The following is a 13,915-nucleotide window of genomic DNA, read 5'->3' as shown; positions in this document are numbered from 1 at the left end:
TTTTCATCTGAACATCACGTTGCTGTTTTATTGATTAATAAAACACAGAATATAAATCAGAAATACAGACAGTAAAAAATGCCCCCATTAAAACCATTCAAAGCAACAATTACAAAAAGAAAAATCACACATTTTATCAACGAAACATGATCCTTGTTCACACTGAGGGAACATGTAGGTACCTGTGTTCACCTGGCGTACCTGTGCTCACCTGTGCTCACCTGGCGCACCTGTGCTCACCTGGCGTACCTGTGCTCACCTGGCGCACCTGTGCTCACCTGGCGTACCTGTGCTCACCTGGCGTACCTGTGTTCACCTGGCGCACCTGTGCTCACCTGGCGTACCTGTGCTCACCTGGCTCACCTGGCGTACCTGTGCTCACCTGGCGCACCTGTGTTCACCTGGCATACCTGTGCTCACCTGGCGCACCTGTGTTCACCTGGCGCACCTGTGTTCACCTGGCATACCTGTGCTCACCTGGCGCACCTGTGTTCACCTGGCGCACCTGTGCTCACCTGGCGCACCTGTGCTCACCTGGCGCACCTGTGTTCACCTGGCATACCTGTGCTCACCTGGCGTACCTGTGCTCACCTGGCGCACCTGTGTTCACCTGGCGCACCTGTGCTCACCTGGCGTACCTGTGCTCACCTGGCTCACCTGGCGTACCTGTGCTCACCTGGCGTACCTGTGTTCACCTGGCATACCTGTGCTCACCTGGCGCACCTGTGTTCACCTGGCGCACCTGTGTTCACCTGGCGTACCTGTGCTCACCTGGCGCACCTGTGTTCACCTGGCGTACCTGTGTTAGCCTGGCATACCTGTGTTCACCTGGCGTACCTGTGCTCACCTGGCGTACCTGTGTTCACCTGGCTCGCCTGTGCTCACCCTGCGTACCCGTGTTCACCTGGCGCACCTGTGTTCACCTGGCGCACCTGTGTTCACCTGGCATACCTGTGCTCACCTGGCGTACCTGTGTTCACCTGGCGTACCTGTGCTCACCCTGCGTACCCGTGTTCACCTGGCGTACCTGTGCTCACCCTGCGTACCCGTGTTCACCTGGCGCACCTGTGTTCACCTGGCATACCTGTGCTCACCTGGCGTACCTGTGTTCACCTGGCGTACCTGTGCTCACCCTGCGTACCTGTGTTCACCTGGCTCGCCTGTGCTCACCTGGCGTACCCGTGTTCACCTGGCGTACCCGTGTTCACCTGGCGTACCTGTGCTCATAGATACCTGGGATCAAACCCTGAGACATTTCATCAACAGCAGCTTCTCAAACTAAATCAAATACAGAAATGTTTTTGTAAAGAACATGTTATTTATTCATTTAGTATTTAATTGTTATCTTTTTCAAAATGTAATTAAAAATCAAATTTTCTCCCAATTTTTTATTTATTTAAACCACTATATTTGATAAAGCTCAAAACAAACCGGTCTCATTTAAAGCCGTTTTGTTCAATCTGCTCTGTGGATAATCCACCTGGAGTTTTAAGGTTTCAAACAAAAACACATTTCAACAGTTTCTCTAAATAATTAAAAACATGAGAACATTTGGTTTAATTATTCATTTATCTCCGGTTCTTCAGACGAGGACAACTTCAGTTTGCCATCAAAAACTCTCTCATAGTTCCTCTTAGGCGAGTCGTCCTGCTCGTTAAGACCCTCGTTAAATCCATTTAGACGTCCATCGTTACAGAAACCCAACCAGTTTCTCAGGGTTTAAAGTCGTCGTCTGGATTCAATCCCATTTCCCCCCCGAGGCTACGTGGCTCCGGCTGGACTGACGGGGCGCTCTGATTGGTCGGGCAGGCAGAGGGGGCGTGGCTTGTCCTCTGAGGCGTTCAGGTGTCGGCGGCAGCGTTGGATCCCTGTGATCGCAGAGATCACGGCGGCGCTGGCCAGCAGGGCGCCGCCGCTGAGGAAGAACGTCGGAGAGTAACTTCCTGTGACGTCAACGAGCCAACCTGCAGGAAGAGAGGACGTTTGTATAAACATTCATTTATAACTTTATATGATTTTAACTGAGGTTCATTAAGACACATACAAAAAATACTTATTTTAACGACATTAATTAAGTCACATACTTACGTCAGCATACAGACATGTTTAAGTTACGTGTGAAAACGTAGTTTTGTAAAACATATTTATTTAAACTAGCCGGTCAATTAGGTCAGGTAACAACGTACGCATTTAACGTACGTAGAGCGCGACCGCACCATTAACCAGGCTTCGTGTGATTCTGTTTATTTGTACTTTACTTTAATGACCATTCGTTCGCTGTTATTGATCATTGTGGAGACAGACATGTTCCTGTTGTTTTGTATTATAGCAGCTATCGGATGGAATCAATACCTGTCCGACGTTCACAAGTAGAATCATAATGACAAATCAAATGTGTCTGTAGAAAACGGCTTATGCCACAATAGGATAACAACAGATGTGCCAGTGATGTTGAATCTCAGAAGTCGGACAGTCCTTGAACACACCGTACGTGTAAATCAGGGGGGTCCACACCTTTTTTTTCCACAGAGGGCCACACACAGAAAAACATAGGAAGGGCTGGGCCACTCACCAGAGGTTTACTGCCTCATAGGTTCAGTTAGAAGGTGAATGCTGCTGCAGCCTACAGAGGGTTCACTGTGCTCTGTTGGCAGCTCGTTCCTTACAACAGAAGCTTCAGATTGATGATGATAATAAGAGGAAAGGGTATTTCTAGCTTGTTATGTGAATGTATTATTGGGCTTTTTCTTATCAAGTTAGATTTGTTAGAACATGTTTTCAACTTGAATGGACTGAGAGTGTTCTTATTAACACATGAACACTACTGTGTAATATCTGCTTTCATCTCTATTTAAGTACAATACAAGTTTCTTTTGTGGGCCGCATTCCATTATATACGGCCCACATTATACTTTGTGAATTTGCTGAGGGACGATTCAAAATGGCCCCCTGGTTTAAAGCTAATCTGCTTGTCTCACCTCCGACTGGCGGGCTGAGCAGGTAGGGGATGGCGTGCAGGAAGTAAACCACTCCGAGCGCAGAGGAAAGGTACGGCGCTCCGACCACGTCCGAGATCACCACCGGGATCAGAGCCACGTAGGCGCCGTCAAAGTATCCGTAGAGAACAGCGAAGGGAACGAGAAGCTGGAAGGATCGCAGCAGCGGGACGAAGAGGCAGCAGAGACCCTCCATCGCTACCGCTAGCACGTAGCACGGCAGCCGGTACGCTTTCAGACACCTGGGACACAAAACAAGGACTCTTAAGAAAAGGTTTCTGATGTTGGCTCGTAGCAGAAGGACTTTAGGAAGAAGAAAGTAATAATATGTAAACATTTGAAATGCCATCTTTGTGATGTTAAAGTGATCTATCATGCTATATGTGAATAATATAGTGTAGGTCCATACCTATATCAGGCATGTTTATACTTTTTATTTTTCAAAATACCAAACAGATCATGCATTTTATCCATTCCTCATTTCGCTCAATGTAACACAGTCTTTGCATCATGGGCTGATTCTGTGAGAACAGCACCATCTACAGGCCTGGCATATGTACTACAGCGTCTCCAGCGCTTTCCAACGGCAATGTCCGTGGCTGTCTCCTCCTGATTGGTGGAGTTGGCCCAATAGCCGTAGCGCCACCTCTGTGACGTCATAGAAGTGTTCAAATCTGGATCAGTCTGTATCAGATCCATTGCAGCCCCTTTTTAAGAGATTTGGGTATGGAGGAAAATAGAGAGGGTTGTGTTTTCTGACACTTGGTGAGTTCCCTGGAACACCGGGGGCACATGTTCATGTAGAGAAGACGTACACAAGTGCATTTTGCATGATAGGTCCCCTTTAAGTTAGCACGTAGCACGTAGCATGCTGGGCAGTGACGACTTATTTTGAACAAACTGACAACTTTTATTTACAAAGTGAGACCGATTTGTGTATCCTGATGACGTCATCCCGTTACTTGTCACCTGTTACCCCCCAACCCCCCCCCCCCACTTACCTCCTGTCGGTGAGCCACCCGAAGGTGACGTTCCCCACGATGTCCAGAACCCCGAGGATGGACATGAGGAACGCCGCCTGCTGGTGTCTGACGCCGGCGCTCAGCGCGTAGGGGACCAGGTACACGAAGGGCAGGCTGCAGCCGCTGGCCAGGAACAGGAAGGACACGGCCAGGCACAGGAAGTCCGGCAGCAACAGGAAGCGGAACTCCTCGCTGGACAGGAAGCAGGAAGTGAAGCAGCGCCTCCTCTGCGCCGGTGGGGGGGCGATGATGGTTTCTGGAGACTTGATGATTTCGTCCGACTCTCTGAGCTTCAGGGCGAGCTCAGCGTCTGAGACGAGTCCTGAGACAGGTGGAGGAGAACGAGGAGTCAACGTCTGGAAGAACTCTTCCTGAAGCTCTTTGTACACAATTAGAGAGTCCCCTATTGATCAAGGTCCCCTTCCTCATGTCTCCTCTACATCAACATGTGTCCCCTCTTCTTCATGTCTCTTCTACATCAACATGTGTCCCCTCTTCTTCATGTCTCTTCTACATCAACATGTGTCCCCTCTTCTTCATGTCTCTTCTACATCAACATGTGTCCCCTCTTCTCCATGTCTCCTCTACATCAACATGTGTCCCCTTCCTCATGTCTCCTCTACATCAACATGTGTCCCCTCTTCTTCATGTCTCTACATCAACATGTGTCCCCTCTTCTTCATGTCTCTTCTACATCAACATGTGTCCCCTCTTCTTCATGTCTCTTCTACATCAACATGTGTCCCCTCTTCTTCATGTCTCTTCTACATCAACATGTGTCCCCTCTTCTTCATGTCTCTTCTACATCAACATGTGTCCCCTCTTCTACATGTCTCTTCTACATCAACATGTGTCCCCTCTTCTTCATGTCTCTCCTACATCAACATGTGTCCCCTCTTCTCCATGTCTCCTCTACATCAACATGTGTCCCCTCTTCTTCATGTCTCTTCTACATCAACATGTGTCCCCTCTTCTTCATGTCTCTTCTACATCAACATGTGTCCCCTCTTCTCCATGTCTCTTCTAAATCAACATGTGTCCCCTCTTCTTCATGTCTCTTCTACATCAACATGTGTCCCCTCTTCTCCATGTCTCTTCTACATCAACATGTGTCCCCTCTTCTTCATGTCTCTTCTACATCAACATGTGTCCCCTCTTCTTCATGTCTCTTCTACATCAACATGTGTCCCCTCTTCTTCATGTCTCTTCTACATCAACATGTGTCCCCTCTTCTTCATGTCTCTTCTACATCAACATGTGTCCCCTCTTCTTCATGTCTCTCCTACATCAACATGTGTCCCCTCTTCTCCATGTCTCCTCTACATCAACATGTGTCCCCTCTTCTTCATGTCTCTTCTACATCAACATGTGTCCCCTCTTCTTCATGTCTCTTCTACATCAACATGTGTCCCCTCTTCTTCATGTCTCTTCTACATCAACATGTGTCCCCTCTTCTTCATGTCTCTTCTACATCAACATGTGTCCCCTCTTCTACATGTCTCTTCTACATCAACATGTGTCCCCTCTTCTTCATGTCTCTCCTACATCAACATGTGTCCCCTCTTCTCCATGTCTCCTCTACATCAACATGTGTCCCCTCTTCTTCATGTCTCTTCTACATCAACATGTGTCCCCTCTTCTTCATGTCTCTTCTACATCAACATGTGTCCCCTCTTCTCCATGTCTCTTCTACATCAACATGTGTCCCCTCTTCTTCATGTCTCTTCTACATCAACATGTGTCCCCTCTTCTCCATGTCTCTTCTACATCAACATGTGTCCCCTCTTCTTCATGTCTCTTCTACATCAACATGTGTCCCCTCTTCTTCATGTCTCTTCTACATCAACATGTGTCCCCTCTTCTTCATGTCTCTTCTACATCAACATGTGTCCCCTCTTCTTCATGTCTCTTCTACATCAACATGTGTCCCCTCTTCTTCATGTCTCTCCTACATCAACATGTGTCCCCTCTTCTCCATGTCTCCTCTACATCAACATGTGTCCCCTCTTCTTCATGTCTCTTCTACATCAACATGTGTCCCCTCTTCTTCATGTCTCTTCTACATCAACATGTGTCCCCTCTTCTTCATGTCTCCTCTACATCAACATGTGTCCCCTCTTCTTCATGTCTCCTCTACATCAACATGTGTCCCCTCTTCTTCATGTCTCTTCTACATCAACATGTGTCCCCTCTTCTTTATGTCTCTTCTACATCAACATGTGTCCCCTCTTCTTCATGTCTCTTCTACATCAACATGTGTCCCCTCTTCTTCATGTCTCCTCTACATCAACATGTGTCCCCTCTTCTTCATGTCTCCTCTACATCAACATGTGTCCCCTTCCTCATGTCTCCTCTACATCAACATGTGTCCCCTCTTCTTCATGTCTCTTCTACATCAACATGTGTCCCCTCTTCTTCATGTCTCTTCTTCATCAACATGTGTCCCCTCTTCTTCATGTCTCTTCTACATCAACATGTGTCCCCTCTTCTCCATGTCTCCTCTACATCAACATGTGTCCCCTCTTCTTCATGTCTCCTCTACATCAACATGTGTCCCCTTCCTCATGTCTCCTCTACATCAACATGTGTCCCCTCTTCTTCATGTCTCTTCTACATCAACATGTGTCCCCTCTTCTTCATGTCTCTTCTACATCAACATGTGTCCCCTCTTCTTCATGTCTCTTCTACATCAACATGTGTCCCCTCTTCTTCATGTCTCTTCTACATCAACATGTGTCCCCTCTTCTTCATGTCTCTCTACATCAACATGTGTCCCCTCTTCCTCATGTCTCTTCTACATCAACATGTGTCCCCTCTTCTTCATGTCTCTACATCAACATGTGTCCCCTCTTCTTCATGTCTCTTCTACATCAACATGTGTCCCCTCTTCTTCATGTCTCTCTACATCAACATGTGTCCCCTCTTCTCCATGTCTCTTCTACATCAACATGTGTCCCCTCTTCTTCATGTCTCTTCTACATCAACATGTGTCCCCTCTTCTCCATGTCTCTTATACATCAACATGTGTCCCCTCTTCTTCATGTCTCTTCTACATCAACATGTGTCCCCTCTTCTTCATGTCTCTTCTACATCAACATGTGTCCCCTCTTCTTCATGTCTCTTCTACATCAACATGTGTCCCCTCTTCTTCATGTCTCTTCTACATCAACATGTGTCCCCTCTTCTTCATGTCTCTTCTACATCAACATGTGTCCCCTCTTCTTCATGTCTCTCCTACATCAACATGTGTCCCCTCTTCTCCATGTCTCCTCTACATCAACATGTGTCCCCTCTTCTTCATGTCTCTTCTACATCAACATGTGTCCCCTCTTCTTCATGTCTCTTCTACATCAACATGTGTCCCCTCTTCTCCATGTCTCTTCTACATCAACATGTGTCCCCTCTTCTTCATGTCTCTTCTACATCAACATGTGTCCCCTCTTCTTCATGTCTCTTCTACATCAACATGTGTCCCCTCTTCTTCATGTCTCTTCTTCATCAACATGTGTCCCCTCTTCTCCATGTCTCTTCTACATCAACATGTGTCCCCTCTTCTTCATGTCTCTTCTACATCAACATGTGTCCCCTCTTCTTCATGTCTCTCCTACATCAACATGTGTCCCCTCTTCTTCATGTCTCTTCTACATCAACATGTGTCCCCTCTTCTTCATGTCTCTTCTACATCAACATGTGTCCCCTCTTCTTCATGTCTCCTCTACATCAACATGTGTCCCCTCTTCTTCATGTCTCCTCTACATCAACATGTGTCCCCTTCCTCATGTCTCCTCTACATCAACATGTGTCCCCTCTTCTTCATGTCTCTTCTACATCAACATGTGTCCCCTCTTCTTCATGTCTCTTCTTCATCAACATGTGTCCCCTCTTCTTCATGTCTCTTCTACATCAACATGTGTCCCCTCTTCTTCATGTCTCCTCTACATCAACATGTGTCCCCTTCCTCATGTCTCCTCTACATCAACATGTGTCCCCTCTTCTTCATGTCTCTACATCAACATGTGTCCCCTCTTCTTCATGTCTCTTCTACATCAACATGTGTCCCCTCTTCTTCATGTCTCTTCTACATCAACATGTGTCCCCTCTTCTTCATGTCTCTTCTACATCAACATGTGTCCCCTCTTCTTCATGTCTCTTCTACATCAACATGTGTCCCCTCTTCTTCATGTCTCTTCTACATCAACATGTGTCCCCTCTTCTCCATGTCTCCTCTACATCAACATGTGTCCCCTCTTCTTCATGTCTCTTCTACATCAACATGTGTCCCCTCTTCTTCATGTCTCTTCTACATCAACATGTGTCCCCTCTTCTCCATGTCTCCTCTACATCAACATGTGTCCCCTCTTCTTCATGTCTCTTCTACATCAACATGTGTCCCCTCTTCTCCATGTCTCTTCTACATCAACATGTGTCCCCTCTTCTCCATGTCTCTTCTACATCAACATGTGTCCCCTCTTCTCCATGTCTCTTCTACATCAACATGTGTCCCCTCTTCTTCATGTCTCTTCTACATCAACATGTGTCCCCTCTTCTCCATGTCTCTTCTACATCAACATGTGTCCCCTCTTCTCCATGTCTCTTCTACATCAACATGTGTCCCCTCTTCTTCATGTCTCTTCTTCATCAACATGTGTCCCCTCTTCTTCATGTCTCTTCTACATCAACATGTGTCCCCTCTTCTCCATGTCTCTTCTACATCAACATGTGTCCCCTCTTCTCCATGTCTCTTCTACATCAACATGTGTCCCCTCTTCTCCATGTCTCTTCTACATCAACATGTGTCCCCTCTTCTCCATGTCTCTTCTACATCAACATGTGTCCCCTCTTCTCCATGTCTCTTCTACATCAACATGTGTCCCCTCTTCTCCATGTCTCTTCTACATCAACATGTGTCCCCTCTTCTCCATGTCTCTTCTACATCAACATGTGTCCCCTCTTCTTCATGTCTCTTCTTCATCAACATGTGTCCCCTCTTCTTCATGTCTCTTCTACATCAACATGTGTCCCCTCTTCTCCATGTCTCTTCTACGTCAACATGTGTCCCCTCTTCTCCATGTCTCTCCTACGTCAACATGTGTCCCCTCTTCTCCATGTCTCTTCTACATCAACATGTGTCCCCTCTTCTCCATGTCTCTTCTACATCAACATGTGTCCCCTCTTCTCCATGTCTCTTCTACATCAACATGTGTCCCCTCTTCTCCATGTCTCTCCTACATCAACATGTGTCCCCTCTTCTCCATGTCTCTTCTACATCAACATGTGTCCCCTCTTTTCCATGTCTCTTCTACATCAACATGTGTCCCCTCTTCTCCATGTCTCTTCTACATCAACATGTGTCCCCTCTTCTTCATGTCTCTTCTACATCAACATGTGTCCCCTCTTCTTCATGTCTCTTCTACATCAACATGTGTCCCCTCTTCTCCATGTCTCCTCTACATCAACATGTGTCCCCTCTTCTCCATGTCTCTTCTACATCAACATGTGTCCCCTCTTCTCCATGTCTCTTCTACATCAACATGTGTCCCCTCTTCTCCATGTCTCTTCTACATCAACATGTGTCCCCTCTTCTCCATGTCTCTTCTACATCAACATGTGTCCCCTCTTCTCCATGTCTCTTCTACATCAACATGTGTCCCCTCTTCTCCATGTCTCTTCTACATCAACATGTGTCCCCTCTTCTCCATGTCTCTTCTACATCAACATGTGTCCCCTCTTCTTCATGTCTCTTCTACATCAACATGTGTCCCCTCTTCTCCATGTCTCTTCTACATCAACATGTGTCCCCTCTTCTTCATGTCTCTTATACATCAACATGTGTCCCCTCTTCTTCATGTCTCTTCTACATCAACATGTGTCCCCTCTGAGATTCTCTCTCTTTTTGATCCATTTCTATAAAAACCTGTCTGAAAATGAACTGATCAGATTTTGGCCACTTGATGATGTCATAACGATGTGTTGTCTTGTGTAACCATTAGCCAATCAGCAACCAAGGTAACCCCCCCCCCCCCCCCCCCCCTTATCACCTGAATCTCCTCCTAGAGCTCCATTGAGTTCTTTGTAACCAAATGTCTCTCAGAGGGGCGTGGGGAGGGGCTCCTTATTTTTCATCTAAAGTAACAGACAGAGAATCAGCACTTTGGAAACAGGGCTGAAACAGAGGGGATTATGGGTAATGCTGCAATAATCTGTTTGGTGTTTCAGCCAATCAGAGACAGGCCCTGGATATATCTGAGACCTTTGATATATTGATGAGGAACAGAATGTATGTTTTGGACTATGGGAGGATCTCTAGTCTTCCTGAGAGGTCGACTGGCCTCAGGTCTGTTCTGCCGCCCGCAGTGAGCCTCCCCTGCAGAGGTTCAGATGTGTCACAGACAATCTGCTGTGTGTGTGTGTGTGTGTGTGTGTGTGTGTGTGTGTGTGTGTGTGTGTGTGTGTGTGTGTGTGTGTGTGTGTGTGTGTGTGTGTGTGTGTGTGTGTGTGTGTGTGTGTGTGTGTGTGTGTGTGTGTGTGTGTGTGTGTGTGTGTGTGTGTGTGTGTGTGTGTGTGTGTGTGCACCTCTGCGTACATTTAGAGTAAAGGGACGAGACAATCCTTGGTTTGCCGCTGAACTGTCCAGTCTCCTTCATGAGAGAAACAAGGCCTGAGCAAAGGCTAGGAAATCAGGCTCAGAGGTAGAATGGCTGCGTTTCAGGCAGCTAAGGAATAGCTTCACTTCACATCAAAAGTGCTAAGTCTAAGTACTATCTGTCAGTTTCTACAAAGAACCTAAATAACCCTAGAACATTTTGGAAAGCCATAAAATCGATATCCACCGGTGAGATCCGTAATGAGCTACCTCCGTGCCTCACCACAGCATCTGGCTCTATATCGGACAGGGCCTCCATGTTACATTGCTTTAATGAGCATGTTGTGTCCTGTGGCTCTCTGTTTGATTCTGTTTCTAACTCTGCTTCTGTGAACACCCCAGTCCGTGACTCTGAACAAGGTGGTCTGGAAAACCCTTTCAGTTTTACTCCTTTTGCTGTTGATGTTGTTCATGAAGCTTTAACCAAGTTAGATCCTCAGAAACCGGCTGGCCCGGACAACGTAGAACCTTTCTTTTTAAAGATAGCTGCAGATTGTATTGCTCCACCTCTCACTACTCTTTCTAACCTCTCCCTCAGCTCAAATGCAATTCCTAAAGTATGGATGTCAGCTTATGTCTTGCCTTTGCTAAAAGGAGGGGAGGAAACTGTTTTAAATAACTATAGGCCAATCTCTAAATTGTCAGTTCTTGCTAAGGTTCTTGAACGCCTAGTGAGTGAACAGGTAAAGGAGTTTTTATGTAAACATGACATCCTGTCTAAACATCAGTCAGGCTTCAGAAAGCAACACAGCACCATCACTGCCACAATGAAAGAGATGAATGACGTTACGAGTATCTTAGATAATAAGCAGAGTTGTGCAGCTCTATTTATTGACCTGTCCAAAGCGTTTGATACCGTCGATCATCACATCTTAAAGCAGAGGCTACTCAGTATTGGCATATCCAGCCATGCAGTGGGGTGGTTTGTGAACTACCTCTCTGAAAGGTCCCAATGTGTTCACTTTGATGGGCTGTCTTCTGAGTGGTTAAACATTACTAATGGTGTTCCTCAAGGTTCTGTTTTAGGTCCACGTTTATTCTCCATATATATCAACAGCTTAGGTGAAAATGTCGATGAAGCTACTTCACATTTGTATGCGGACGATACCGTGATGTACTGTGCAGGTCCCTCCATTCAGGAGGCTGGTGTTAAATTACAGGCTGTTTTTAACATTAAAAATGTTGATCAAACCAAGGTAATGCTCTTTTCTAAAAAGACTCCAGAGCCTGTTTTACATATTGTTACTATGGGACAAGTACTCAAAGTGGTTACCTGTTACAGATACCTTGGTATCTGGCTTGATGATTGTCTCTCTTTCAAACTTCATGTCAATAACCTGCTTAAAAAGCTGAGGGTTAGGCTAGGTTTCTTTTACAGGAACAAGTCCTGTTTCTCACTTGAGGCCAGGAAAAGGCTCTGTGACCTTTTGACCTGTGCTGGACTATGGTGATCTGATCTATATGAATGCACCTGCCCATTGCCTGGTCAAGTTAGATGCTGCGTATCACAGCGCTCTGAGATGTGTGACAAATTGTAAAGCATTAACCCATCACTGTACCCTGTATGCTGGTCTGCCTTCACTAACTGTACGGAGGCTCAGTCACTGATACATTTATATATACAAAGCCATGTTAGGGAAACTTCCATCCTACATCTGCTCCCTGATCTCACGGTGAGTTGTAAGTGGCTACTGCCTGAGATCAAATGCTGTGGTTTTATTAAATGTGCCAACTGCTAGGACTGTCTTAGGGAAGATGGCTTTTAGATGAGCAGCTCCACTGTCTTGGAACAGTCTGCAATTGAAATGTAAACTGAGCAATCTGGTTCCACTACATGTTTTTAAAGCTCGGTTAGATGCTACTCAATCAGAAGCTGTTGGTACCTGCTCATGTGGATAGTATGTAAATTGTAATCCCTGTAATGATGCTGTAAGATGTCCTTTTTGTTGTTCTGTTGTTTATGTTTGTATGTTTCATGTGGAACTACTTGAGCAGGTCTCCCTTGAAAAAGAGATCAATGATCTCAATGGATTCAGCTGGATAAATAAAGGCTTGAAATGAAATGAACTTGGAACAGTCTGCAAACATGTTTCAAACTGAGCACTTTGGTTCCCCTGCATCATTTAGAAACTGGGCTGGGTGACATGCTGTGTGATGCTCATGGTACCTGTCACTGAGAAACTGGGCTGGGTGACATGCTGTGTGATGCTCATGGTACCTGTCACTGTGAAACTGGGCTGGGTGACATGCTGTGTGATGCTCATGGTACCTGTCACTGTGACACTGGGCTGGGTGACATGCTGTGTGATGCTCATGGTACCTGTCAATGTGAAACTGGACTGGGTGACATGCTGTGTGATGCTCATGGTACCTGTCACTGTGAAACTGGGCTGATTGACATGCTGTGTGATGCTCATGGTACCTGTCACTGTGAAACTGGGCTAGGTGACATGCTGTGTGATGCTCATGGTACCTGTCACTGTGAAACTGGGCTGGGTGACATGCTGTCTGATGCTCATGGTACCTGTCACTGTGAAACTGGGCTGGGTGACATGCTGTCTGATGCTCATGGTACCTGTCACTGTGAAACTGGGCTAGGTGACATGCTGTGTGATGCTCATGGTACCTGTCACTCTGAAACTGGGCTAGGTGACATGCTGTGTGATGCTCATGGTACCTGTCACTGTGAAACTGGGCTAGGTGACATGCTGTGTGATGCTCATGGTACCTGTCACTGTGAAACTGGGCTGGGTGACATGCTGTCTGATGCTCATGGTACCTGTCACTGTGAAACTGGGCTAGGTGACATGCTGTGTGATGCTCATGGTACCTGTCACTCTGAAACTGGGCTAGGTGACATGCTGTGTGATGCTCATGGTACCTGTCACTGTGAAACTGGGCTGGGTGACATGCTGTGTGATGCTCATGGTACCTGTCACTGTGAAACTGGGCTGGGTCACATGCTGTGTGATGCTCATGGTACCTGTCACTGTGACACTGGGCTAGGTGACATGCTGTGTGATGCTCATGGTACCTGTCACTGTGAAACTGGGCTAGGTCACATGCTGTGTGATGCTCATGGTACCTGTCACTGTGAAACTGGGCTGGGTCACATGCTGTGTGATGCTCATGGTACCTGTCACTGTGAAACTGGGCTGGGTCACATGCTGTGTGATGCTCATGGTACCTGTCACTGTGACACTGGGCTAGGTGACATGCTGTGTGATGCTCATGGTACCTGTCACTGTGAAACT

General features: G+C 46.5%; 1 protein-coding gene across 10 annotated transcripts in view; it reads right to left on the bottom strand.

Annotated features, from left to right (window-relative positions):
- The window catches only part of slc16a12b (solute carrier family 16 member 12b), a 30,491-nt gene continuing 16,576 nt past the window's right edge, over positions 1-13,915 (bottom strand). For 3 of the 10 annotated variants that reach the window (XM_079659021.1, XM_079659022.1, XM_079659030.1), the window contains exons 6-9: positions 3,998-4,340; positions 2,979-3,238; positions 497-1,964; positions 1-192 (exon numbers count right to left, since the gene is read on the bottom strand). In XM_079659021.1, the coding sequence (XP_079515147.1) occupies positions 1,762-1,964; positions 2,979-3,238; positions 3,998-4,340 (806 nt within the window). In that variant the 3' untranslated portion in view covers positions 1-192; positions 497-1,761. The remainder of the gene's footprint in view (positions 193-496; positions 1,965-2,978; positions 3,239-3,997; positions 4,341-13,915) is intronic. The other 7 variants (XM_079659027.1, XM_079659025.1, XM_079659024.1 and 4 more) reach the window with 7 other exon arrangements.

The sequence above is a fragment of the Notothenia rossii genome (assembly GCF_949606895.1).
Source record: "Notothenia rossii genome assembly, chromosome: 11".
NCBI classification, from domain to species: domain Eukaryota; kingdom Metazoa; phylum Chordata; class Actinopteri; order Perciformes; family Nototheniidae; genus Notothenia; species Notothenia rossii.
Note: the sequence above shows the minus strand (reverse complement) of the source record. Positions and strands in the feature narration are given on the sequence as shown.